The sequence below is a fragment of the Thunnus maccoyii genome, chromosome 12 (assembly GCF_910596095.1).
Source record: "Thunnus maccoyii chromosome 12, fThuMac1.1, whole genome shotgun sequence".
NCBI classification, from domain to species: Eukaryota; Metazoa; Chordata; class Actinopteri; order Scombriformes; family Scombridae; genus Thunnus; species Thunnus maccoyii.
This window is the reverse complement of record NC_056544.1, coordinates 19,739,836-19,752,296: the sequence shown is the minus strand read 5'-3', so window position 1 is coordinate 19,752,296 and position 12,461 is coordinate 19,739,836. Positions and strand designations below refer to the sequence as shown.

Below are 12,461 nucleotides of genomic sequence, written 5' to 3'. Positions count from 1 at the left end.
GAATTACTGCAGTCTACTTCAAGATGTTAAACTGGTGGTTACGACCAAATATTCAGCTGAAACTGGCGTGTGAATTCTCAGAGAGGCAGTGAATATTTCCCTCTCCATGCCCCCCCATCCTCCACCCCCTTCCGGGCTTTCTGCAGAAGTGTGCGCTGCCCCAGTAGACCGCTTTGGAAGGAGTACAGAGGTAACGTCAAGGATTTTGCGCCCAGTAACAATGTAACAAACTATTTTGTGCACTTATAATCTGTCCACAAAATCCTAGTGTTTGTTAACTGTTTGGAGTATCATCAGGTAAATCATGGCAAAAGTTTTCAGTGAGCGCCTCTCCTTGGAGCGCAGAATACGCACGGCCGTTTTGGCACTACTGCTTTGCGCACAGGCCGGTGTTGGCTTCTCAGTCGCCGGGCAGCAAGAGAGCACTTGCGAGGCCAACGGCAGCATATACTACGTGGGGGAATGGTATTTTCTGGACTCTGATCACTGCACCCAGTGTGAGTGCACCGCTGAGGGCTCCGCGTGTGCCCGCACTGAGTGCACCTCTCTCCCGGCTGCATGCATCCATGTCAGCCACTACCCCACCGACTGCTGCCCCAGGTGCGAGAAGATCGGGTGTGAGTACCGAGGAGTGGTGTACGAGCTGGGGCAGAACTTCCAGGTGAGTCTGGAAGCACTGACACATGGCAGTAGAGCTTGAACAATTAGTCGATAGAAGGATAATTCATTTTGATATTTTGATGGCTGATAATGCTTGAGTAAAAATGTGAAAATTTGCTGTTTTTCTTTCTCTTATATGATAGCGAATGGATATATTTGAGATTTTGGCTTTTGGTGGACAAGACAAGACATTTGAAGACAACATCTTGTATTCGGAAACTATGATGGACATTTTTTTCACAAAATAATTAATAATTATTTAATTATTTATTTATTTTAAATAATCATTCGTTGCAACCCTACATGACAGGTTGCAAAATTGGAATGGTCAGTGTTGGTCTCATGCATGACAACTGCATCAATACATAAGGCATTAAGATATGTTGAAATTACTAATTGTCTTTTTTTAAATTTGAACCAGAATATAGACAAAATATCCCCTAGATATCCTACACAGTATCATATACAACACAATTTCTTTTTGTGAAATACTGAATACTTTCACCTTTTCAGTCATATAGAAAGCTCCAAGTAACAGTCCAAAAGAAAAAACAAATCACCTTTTTGATTGAACTGATCATAACTCATGTCCACACTAATGCTGTAATCTGTGATGAGGCATCATGAGAAGATATTGTTTCATTCTAAGGGGTTACAAGTCAAAAAGGTTGTGAATCACTAATTTACTGTAGGGTGTAGTTTAGTTTTGCCATTATTGGCAGAGTGCAAAATTACAGAAGTTGGCTGCAGGCCCCTCTGTTTTTATAGGGGGCCTCCACATTACCACTGAGTCGAAACTGTCTGCACTATCTCCAAATGAAAAACTACTTGTAAAGGTTCTCAAGTCAATAATCATTTTTAGAAACATTTAAAATGTCACTGCAAAGCTATGAACTACAGTTCTGTAGACTTTATCTGCTGTATAAGACGAATATCCAAACTGGAATATTATAGGAATACCACAAATTACTGTACTGTACTGTTGTTGTGTAAACCTTGGATCTCTTTGTTTCATGCAGGTCCCATCCTGTTCTCTAACTACTGCTTCCAGTCATTTCAATGAGTAATCATCCACAATACTTTCTAATAAACTTATACCTATAACACAGTCTTCCCTACATGTACTTACTATGTGTGTAACTGTATGATAATAAGCCCATATACATCTCTTTCAGTGTATTTCTTTCCAAAACTCTCTCTCACATTATGGTATGTTGGTATGTAACTTGAGTACTCAGTGGGGAATTAGAGGTAAATGGCGCCCCCCTTTGAGATGGCATGAGGAGGTCTCGGTGCTGGTTAGAAATATGACACAGCGATGTGCCATTCGTCTGCTCAGTATCAACAAATAGTTCACATTATGAACTTTTTCTCACTTTTTTTGTGATCCATGTAGAGTCTCACTCTGTTTGTGTGTGTGTATGTGTGTGTGTGTGTGTGTGTATGTGTGTGTGTGTGTTTGTTTCCCAGCCATCAGAATGTGAGCAGTGCACTTGTGACAGTGATGGCATCGCCCGCTGTCTAGTTGCAGATTGTGCCCCTCCACCATGTGTCAACCCTGTCTACCAGCCTGGGAAATGCTGCCCTGAATGCAAGGAGGGTAAGTTGAAATGATAAATATAAAGTAGAAAAGTCATTCTAAGTTGAAAAAAACAAATATACATGAAAGGCCTCTCAAGAGGTTCAACGGGACATTTATCATCTCAGTTGTTGAAGCACTCTCAACTGTAACACAATGGTGTCCACTTGACTTAATGTGCTTACCTGTTTGTAATATCTGTTCAGCTGCAAGTACACTCACCTCTGTTGCCCATCTCCCTCCAGGTCCAAACTGCTACGCTGATGCATCACGCAGCCAGGTGATTCCTGCAGGAGAGCCTGTCTGGGTTGACTCCTGCACCAAATGTCGTTGTCATGATGGCCAGGATGCAGGCTACTGGGAGGGAAACCGTGTCGCCACCTGTTCCCGCCTCAAAAACTGTACCCCCGAACAAGCATCCACCCAGCAAAACTGATTCTCTCTGCTCTGGTTCTCTCTGGTATCTTAAAATCACAATCCTTGATGGCTGATCAGCTATACACCATCCATCCTTACTGACGTGCTACACCCTCCTGTGCCTCAGAAAATGTCAGCGGTCTGACCAAACATAAAGGATCGTCTGCAGCAACAAAAAATCTACTTCTTGGGAACAGAATTTAGCAAGAACCAAAGAAGGTATTTTAAAAATGCCACAGGCCATCAGAGCAGATCAGCTACCAATCCACAAGGATTATGCATCCAACATTTCTGCTACTGTGGTGAAACCCATTGAATTTGTCATTTTGGTGGACATTGCCGGCCCATCATCAGGCCTTACTTGCTCTGCATATCATAAAGAAGGACAAAATTATGAAAAGGACAGATAAGACTTCAATCGTGTCAGCTGAGAAGATAAATTCTAGTCCTTGAAAACAACTGCAAACAGTAAAATTAGGAAGGAAAACAGGACTAAAACTCTATACACTTAAAAATATAGACTACAGTTTTGATGCTTGTTTTAGTAGAACCTCAAACACCCACAAATGTTGTTCCTAATGTCTTTACTTCTACCTAGGAATCCAAATCTGACAGGAACCAGAAAAAAACTAGACCTTTGAAAATGGAGCCCACCATCGATATTTTATGTTTAATCTACTTGTACACCATTTCTTCAAAAAGGTTAACTAGATTCAGTTTTTTTTTTTAAATACATGTTTTTGGACATTTTTTACTTTAATGGAGAGCTGATAGTGGAGAAGCAGACTGGAATTAAGGGGAGAGAGTGAGGGGTATGAAATGCAACAAGGGGAGGTGAACCGGGGACGTTGGAGTTATGTGACATACGCTGTAACCATTCGGGTCCCAGGGCGCTCCATCTGTTTGTTATTTGAGAGAAAGTAGTGAGCTTTAATAAACCTTACTTACCCAGAAGGTTTTTTTTTTTTTAATTTTAAGACACCTGCTTTGGGAAACGACTAGCAACATAACAAAGCCAATGAGATTATTGGATGATAAGACAGTGTAATTGACCTGTCACAGACTGATGCAGCACCAAAATGTATGCACAGCGGTGATGTAATATAGACTAGGAAATGGCTTAGCAAAGCAATAAACGATTTTGTAACTGTTCTATAAATTTTGTTCTTCAATTTCTATGCTAATTGAAGTATAATGTAGGTGACTATGGCCTAACATATGACTGTACAGTAGCTGTAGACACAGGCAGTATTTGAAAACAGGGTTTCATTTAATAGACAGCTACTTGTGCATGTACACTGTAGAGCAGGAAAACCAATCTGTAATTTACTGCTTCATTTTTTCACAAGAAAGAATGTGTAGCCTTTCATGAAAACAACCTTTCTTCTAATTTCCACTATTATCAAAGTGTACAGTTACCATTTACCGTTTTTAAAAATCAAAGTGTAAGATGAAATGTAGCATGAAGTTCATATCGTTCATATGCAGTCGCCCTTCATACATAGTTATTTGTCATCATCTATCACTTGAATCATGAGGGACCTCTGTATGAAAACCAAAAGTAATTATGTGTTATTTTATGTTTATGTGCAGTACTGCTGCTGCATGAAGTATACCATAACTGACAAGCTGACACCACTGTTTCACTACTGTAATTATTCTCCCTGAGTCTTGGAATTAAGCTTAAACTTTAAGGTTTATGAACCCCTGTCAAATTAATTCCTGATAATGATAACAAACCAATGTAAAGTGCAGTTACAATTGACTAACTGAAACAAAAGGGAACTGATGTCGATCACACCACCAAATCATGCTGTGTAATACTACATGTACTGTAAAATATTCCAAATTAAATCACCTTTCCATGTCCATTAAATATCCCCGACTGTGTGTTTTGTCTTGAGTCGGTCTTTCCATTTTAAATGAACAATTTGCTGTTTTGAGAACAGTTTGGTTTCTGTCTGAGAAGACACCATCCTGATTTCCCTGCAGAGCTTTTCTGTTGACAGTTTGGGACCAGTGCTCCCTGCAAAACAATAAAAGAATAAGACAGCTAGAACTACTGTTGCAGCTTTGAAGGTATGTTATTGGGAAGGTGAGAAAATTAAAGACTGCAGAAGTCAAGACAGATTCAGTCCACAATTTAGCTCACTGAGTCACTGGGACTACACAGCCAGAACAGAAGCAGTTTTGTTTGGATTGTCATGGCAACAGCAGACAGGGCACAGAGTGGCCAATAACCGTCAACATTACATTAAAAAACTGGGATTACCTCAGTCTGAAGGTGAAGTTGCCATTCATTGCATACATTTTCTTAGCCATGGCATTAAGAGATGGGCTTAAGGGATGGCACTGTCAGTCTTTGATCCAGATTGAAATACCTATATCCATCCAATATTGCATGGATAGCCATGAAACTGCTATGACATTCATGGTACCCACAGGATAAATCTTTGTGGCTTGAGATCCACTGAACTTTCCTCTAGCACCACTAGCAGCTCAAAGTTTTCACATATGCTGTGAAATATGTCAACATCTGCCAGATGGATTGGCAAAAATGTTTGTACAGACATCGTTCACAGATTATATGTCCTAATGACTTTGGTAATCCACTTACTTTTCCTGTAGCACCACCATGAGGTTCACATTTGTAGCTCTGAGTGAAATGTCCCAACAACCATTGGATGTATTGCCATGATGTATTTCCCAATACTTTGGTTTATGACCAAATAATGTCAAAGTTAATGACATTCCCATCAGCCTCAGGTGCACTTTTGAGTTTAGCGCTAATTAGCTTAAACTAAGATGGTAAACATGGTAAACATTGTAGCTGCTTAGCATTTAGCCCAAAGCACTGCTGTGCCAAAGTACAGGCTCACAGAGATGCTACCATGGCAGTAAACTTAGTCTTGTTTTAAATTACATTTTTCAGGCAGATGATTTTGTCTTAAGTTTTTTCAGGTGCATTTTTGGTGTTCACTGTCTTGCTTAAGGACACACTGACACCTGGCCAGGAAGCGCTGAGGATCAAACCACCGACCTTACGATTCATGGCCAGCCCAATCCACCACCTGAGCTACAGCTGCTCTCATTCATCTGCCAGACTTGAGTTTGACAACTACTGTATTGTTAAGTAACCTAGAGGAAAATATAATTATACAAGAATAATACATGTATGCACATAGTAAAAAAAAACTGACAACACCATCATACAATCTTTAACCAGCAGATTTATTGATTGTATAGAAAAAGTAGGTTTGATATGACATAATGCATTCTATATAAGATAACATTTTCAACATTCAATGTACAAAAAAAAAACATAGCTAGAGATACAGTAAATTTTTAAAAATGCCCACAGGCCTGAAAGTCCTGTCTGCTCTCTGCAGCAGACGAGCAAAAAATACATTTGAAAAACCGTTTCAAATACTTAACCACCTGAGGTGTGCTTGACAACTGCAACGGCCTCAAAAGCCAAAGTACTGAGAGTCTATTAAGAAACATCAAGCACTCCTCGTGGTTGTTCTGGTTCTCAAGTAAAAGAAACGTTTCAAATACTTTTCCTAAAGTTTCTGTTGCTGATCTTTACATCTATAGCCCACATTACTGTTTATACACACTGGGGCAATGCCTCTGCCTCCACATCCATACATTTTTTCCATTAATTAGTCACTCTTCAGCTTATACTTTCTGCATGTATCTGATCTCATAAAAGGTTGCTTGTAATTAATCAGAGTAGCCTTGATGAAATTGATTTTAATTGTAATACTGAACCAGGAAAATCCAAGCAGCTGTCATTTTATCAGTTGTCTGGTTATATGGATTTTAAATGAATAGGTGAATATGAGGCAAAAGATGAAGAATGAATCTATTTGGACATAAAGCAGAAAAAAACATGATATACTTTCTTCTTACTGAGAGTTATATAAGAGGATCAATACCACATCATTTCCGTATGGTAAATATGAAGCAACAGCCAGCTAACTTAGCTTAGCATGAAGACTGGAAACAATGGGACACTGCTAGCTAGTCTGGCTCTGTCCAAAGGTAACAAAATCTGTCTACAAGCAACTGTAAAGATCACTAAATATAATTATATAATTCAATTATATAACAAATATATCTTGTTTGGTTAATCTGTACAAAAAACAAGTACAAAAACTTTGAGCCACCACTGGTTTCCTGGCAAGACTTGGATGACAGTTGGCGCATAACCTCCTGTAAAACCACCACTTGCTTTTTTTACACCACAGTTTTGGTACAGATTAAACATATAAGAAATAACATGTTAATTGGTGAGCTTTAGAGGAGCTGTTAGGTGGATTTTATTACTTTTGGTCATAGCAAGGCTAGCTGTTTCCCCCATGGATGTATAAACAGAACTGGAAACAGCATCGGAGGTGGGGCTCCATTCATTCCTATGAAAGTTGCTCAGTGGCACATGAAGCCAAAAAAGTTCGACTTCTTCCACATAGCTCCCACATCTGTGGGGCCCATAGAGCAAGTGCACTAACGACTTCTGCTGGCCGAGTCAGCTACTTCTGGTTTAGCCCTCCGGCTAACTTGAATGGAAATAAAAGAAATCATGTGACTCTTCTAGACTTTCCAAATGCTATCGGACCAATTGGATCAAATTCTGATAATGAAAAAAGTCTTTTTGCAGTGGTTCTGACGCTAAAAAAAAATGTATCCGCTGATTTACAGACGTTTCTTTCACAATGTAAGTCTATGGGAAAAAGTCTTTTTGGGCCCAATAGCATCATGTGATGTTGTAATTACACGGTTTGGCCACTATGTCAAATTGGCGTCAAAGCCTGGCACTGTCTCTGGGGGCTTGGTTTTCTCCTGTCTCCAGTCTTCATGCTAACATAAGCTAACTGGCTAATGGCTGTAACAGTAAGCTCGACATTTACAGATATGAGAGTAGTATTAATATGTCAAACTATTCCTTTAAAACATTTTTATCACCTCATATCCCACTTTAAAACAGTGGCTTGTCAAATATTGTAGAGGCGGAGGAAACTGTATTGCACAGAGTAAGCTGTAAACAGTATAGAGGAGAGATTGTATTGACCTCTCCATGTGTAGTGTGACTACTGAGGATACTGAAACTCACACCAGGAGAGTATAACAGCGGGGAGGGTGAAGTGGAAAAAGAGAATCTGATGAAGTGGGGGACAGAATGAAAAACAAAGGGGGAGACAGAGATTCACCAATGGGGATGTGTTCTGTGAGGGAGAGAATAGATGGAAAAGTAAAGATACAGTGACTGGCATAGACTCAGAAACACAAAGAGAGGCCCTGTCGATATCTATTGAAAGAAGAAACGCTCTTGTGAGCCACAGCTGTGCCTGAAGTGGGCCCACCGCAAAGCACAACAGTGTGCCATTGACACATAGAGACTTGACTGGCAGAGTAAGAAAGAAAAGGCAATGAAAGGGGAGACGATGCAAAAAACAGGGAAGACTGTGAATGTGTGTCTGGGAGTGTGTGATGAAGAGAGACGCAATCATACCTTCCAACAAGCCTGAGGCGAAGATAATGAAGAGCCAAACAGATGGGAACATTTTTGCCTCAAGGCTGATCAGGATAAGGCCAACAATACGCAATTTTCGCCAGGATAAAAGCCCAAATTTGCTCTGCATGATACAAAATCCAAACAGCACACGAATCTTCAATATGTTAGCTGTCTGATGCAAATGTAGGAAGTAGGAAATGTGTTGTGTAGGTTTTTCATTCTTTAAAATGTTTGTGAAATCTAACTATCTTACTCATATTAAAGCACACATCATACCCCCGAAAAAGAATGAGATGTGAATTAAAGATAATAAAAATAACCTTCCCAGCCCCTTAGTTAAGATAATTACTGAAGGCATCAGTTTGGCATTTAGGCGTCAGCATCAAAAGTAGATACAAGGAGGAACAAAACAAAGGGAGAAGAATGATGAATTAGATGTATCAAAGCATAAAACAGTCAAAGGCTTCAATATGATAATGGAGGGAATCATAATCAGATATTTGGTTATTTTATCTGTCACAAAGGGAAACTTTATGAAACTCATCAAACAATAAACAGTTTTAAAATTCAAACAGTTTCAGTAAAAAAATGTAACTCTGAATGTTTGATTCATTAAGCCCATCACCTCTGAAGTCTGAAAGTATGATAAAATAGATTACCATATAAAACTGACATCTGATGATGATGATGATAAATTCTGAAGCAGCAATAGAAACGTCAATCAAACTGCTCAAAGAATAATGTCTCATTACTGCCTTAAAATTCATAATTTCCAACAGCAGGAGAGTACGACTTTATAATTTCCTCCTCCCGGATATGATAGTCTTTTTCTTAAATATTGAGAGAAACAGATAGCGGGAAAATGGTATAGTAATAGTATTAATAGAGTTTTAGTGACTTGTGATAATTTAAAAAAATCTGACTTTCAGGTTTTATTATAGGCTAAAAAATGACCTTGAAAAGGCATTTCTTCTCACAAGAGTCAGCTTTTGTTCCCACAACTTCCTGCCTACAAAAAACATGAGCCATGAGTCTATCCTGACAGCTCATTTCTGATGTTTATCCCTCTGTGCTCCTAAATATGTTCAGAAAATAGATTATATGTCAATTCTTCTAATAAAAAAGTGCATATATTGACTTAAACAAATCCTTACCCTAAAGACCAATGAAGAAGCCCATTTGCATCTTTTATATTTTTGCAGAAACAACAAAAAAGGATCTTTAATGCACAGATCACCATAATTAACCTTCATCTTTCTTCAAGTGGAGTGAAAAAACATTAAGTTTCCAGAAACATAACCTCCAATATGTGCCACATGGGGTTAAAATCATAACTGAGCTGTCAGTATATATCTGGCTTGTTGTCTTCAGTTCCTCAATCTGATATCAATCGCATTCCCAAGGTAGTTCTAGCAAACTGCATTCAGCACCGGAGAAAACTTTTCATATCTTGCAGAACTTCTACGTCACTCCAATAAATCCGTTTCTGAAGTTTTAATTTATATATAAAAAAGAGAACAAAAACAGAGTTCTCAGGTGTTTGTTGCTGTTGACGATGATCAAACACGTTTCGTCAGCGTGTCCCAGCGTTGGTTTTAGTCTTCTGCGGTAGATGCAGGCACAATACACATTCATTAATTGATACCGGATTTGATTGAGTAATTAGATCCAGACAGGTGACTCCCTGACAAAAAAACACGTAAATATGTGAACTGTCCAATATCAGCATTTTTAAAGATAAGAGTCAGCTGATATCTTTGATATGCAAACTATCTGATACAATTCAATGGACCATCACTGCATGTCATCATGTTATGTCACTTAGCCTCAAATGGAAAACCTTCTTCTACCAACCATCACTGTAAATGCTTGGAAGGTGACGTCTTTGATGGCGTTTGTAAGGTTCGCTACGCACCAGGTCCATTTCTTTTCCTGATATTTCATTTCCCAACCAGCAGGTACCACATCTTGTATCCATTTGTCACTCACATTGTCTTAGTATCCATGTGGTAAGCTCATTTTTCTCATGGCTACAGTCATTGGTTTTTATGACCTTGGATGCTGTCCGGAGTTTTGGAAAAGGCCTTGAAAACTTTCCAAAGTTTCAAAGAATGTTATCATCTCATCTCTAATCTCTCAGCAATACTTCCTGTCAACATCCCCTGTCAATATGCCATTGGATGTCCTCCAGTTCACTGTTTGTTAATAGAAAGCCTCCAAGTTTCAGCTCCAAGTTGGATGCCAACCTTTGTTAGTGACTGATATTTCAACTTTGGTCCCCACTTTTGAATTCTGAAGTAAAGGTAGGAGGTGTGAAGCCTGCCATTGGCTGTTTGAAAAAAGTCGTAGGTGGAAAGAGCCTGAGTCCTGGTTACAGAAATGGCAAGCTGAAATCTCAAAGAAACAGAGAAATGGGTAAAGAAGAGGAGAGAGAGAGAGAGACTATGGTGTGCTTGTGACTTTTCCCTCTCTCCTCCACTCCCACATCTGTCTAGGATATGTCTTCTCTTTATTTCCATCCATGAAGCTCTCCTCAAACTCATCTTTTCCCCCTCTCTTGACTGAAATCAATGGGCATCCTCCTCCTCTTCTTCTTCTTCTCTGTCACTCTCTCTTTTTAGCCCTTAATAGGCCTAGGTGGCGGTTTGCCGATCTCCACAGAGATATTTGTGTAGAGAGGGTACCTCTTGACCTGAACCACTCTGTAGGTCAGAGAACTGATGCCGTCCTTTTTCATTGTGTTCTTCGTGTTCTGAATTTTATTGAATCTGGCGGGAGAGACAGAAAGAAACAGAGAGGGATGGGAGAAAGAGAAAGGGAAATGAGGAGACAATTAGATTCAAATCAGTGCAAATAGAAAAGAAATAAAAGTGCCACAGCTTCAAGGTAAATGCTTTTCTTTTATATCAGTACACATTTGTGCATCAATGTGTGGTTTTATTGCTAGGACACAGGTTTGGGGAGTTGTGTGTTCATATTAACCATTGGGACATGCAGATAATTACAGGACTGCGCTGTGGGCTAGGAAGCAGAAATCACCATCTTTTCTGGGGGCTTGTTTTACTTTAGAGAAGAGGAACAAACTCATAAAGCAATGTTAAGGTGCAAGAATCAAGTATGAAGACAAGATGGCTCTGCACATTGCGGTTAAAGTAGTAAGTATTTAAACTGAAGCTGAGACACTGTGGCATGTAAACATCTTATCCAGGTTTCTGACTATTCTCTGCAAGGTATGCAAGTGCATCATCCACTCAAATCATGCAGCAGTCAGTAATGCAAAAAATATGATGATAAATAAAGTAATGATCATACACACATTGATATTAAAGTGAAATGTAGCATTTTCTGATTAAGACATGTGGGATATGCCAATATTATTCAGGTTTAAGGAGCATTCCTTGGACATGAATACAGTGCATTCGGAATATGCGTCTCAATTGGGTTTTTTACCACAGTTTTTCCGACAGATGACCCCTTGCCTGTTTACAGTCAGCTCTGTGCATTGTAAACAAACCAACTAGCCAACAGTTTGCAAGGTTGGGATAGAGATGGATGACAGGCTGGTTGTGTAACGCACCCCTGCGCAGGCAAAATATGCTGGAGCAGGAAGGCAGAAAGAAGAGAGGAATGAGAGGAGAGTGGAGAGCTGTTCAGGGCGGGATGGAAAAACAGAGCATATCTTCTCCATGACGGGGACGGAGGGGATTCATCATTATCCTAACATGCAGCCAAGGACTGACAGTGATGACTTGGTGTGATGCACCAAAAACACTCAGCAGTGTAGTAAACATCATGGGACGACCTAGGAACTCTGGATGTGCCTGTAACTATATATTTATAATATCTGTCAGATCAATATCACTTACAAATATCAGGCAGCAGCTCACTAATGTTTTTCACCTTACTGGTTTACTGCACTGCTTGTGAAGATCTTGTGATTCCTTGAAAATACTCTGCATGTAAATGGAAATATTAATGAAATATTCATTTTCATTAACCACGTAAACAGCTTAGTGGGGATATTGTCTTTTCGGAATAAGGGCAAAAACCAGAATATTTTCTGCATGTAACATAGTCATTGTTTATTCCCAACTGTTAAAGTAACACAATTGGTGTAAACATGATTGTCTGACATGCTGAGGCATCAAAGACTCACCTGCACACAGACAATTAGGAATCTAGTTACTGCTATGATTATGTATCCAGACAGCATAAATCTCAATAGCAGGATACTAATGTGCATGTAAAAGTACTTCATAGTACAGCCAAGCTTTTTATCTCTCGACC

General features: G+C 39.4%; 2 protein-coding genes across 2 annotated transcripts in view; one reads left to right on the top strand and one right to left on the bottom strand.

Annotated features, from left to right (window-relative positions):
• Positions 1-144: 144 nt before the first annotated feature.
• On the top strand, positions 145-4,532 carry zgc:113531 (uncharacterized protein LOC541359 homolog). Its single transcript, XM_042428786.1, has 3 exons — positions 145-661; positions 2,131-2,260; positions 2,485-4,532. Exons 1-3 carry the CDS (start codon positions 305-307, stop codon positions 2,673-2,675), a joined length of 678 nt encoding a protein of 225 aa, XP_042284720.1. The 5' UTR covers positions 145-304; the 3' UTR covers positions 2,676-4,532.
• Positions 4,533-7,392: 2,860 nt separating this feature from the next.
• The window catches only part of b4galt2 (UDP-Gal:betaGlcNAc beta 1,4- galactosyltransferase, polypeptide 2), a 190,929-nt gene continuing 185,860 nt past the window's right edge, over positions 7,393-12,461 (bottom strand). Inside the window, exon 8 of the mRNA XM_042429158.1 lies at positions 7,393-10,942. Coding sequence (XP_042285092.1) covers positions 10,792-10,942 — 151 coding nt within the window. The 3' untranslated portion in view covers positions 7,393-10,791. The remainder of the gene's footprint in view (positions 10,943-12,461) is intronic.

Excerpts from the sequence above, each read along its gene's own strand:
- zgc:113531 (XM_042428786.1), top strand. The coding sequence starts at position 305 with ATGGCAAAAGTTTTCAGTGAGCGCCTCTCCTTGGAGCGCAGAATACGC. Across the intron at positions 662-2,130 it reads AGCTGGGGCAGAACTTCCAG|CCATCAGAATGTGAGCAGTG; the intron begins GTGAGTCTGGAA and ends TTTGTTTCCCAG. Across the intron at positions 2,261-2,484 it reads CTGCCCTGAATGCAAGGAGG|GTCCAAACTGCTACGCTGAT; the intron begins GTAAGTTGAAAT and ends ATCTCCCTCCAG.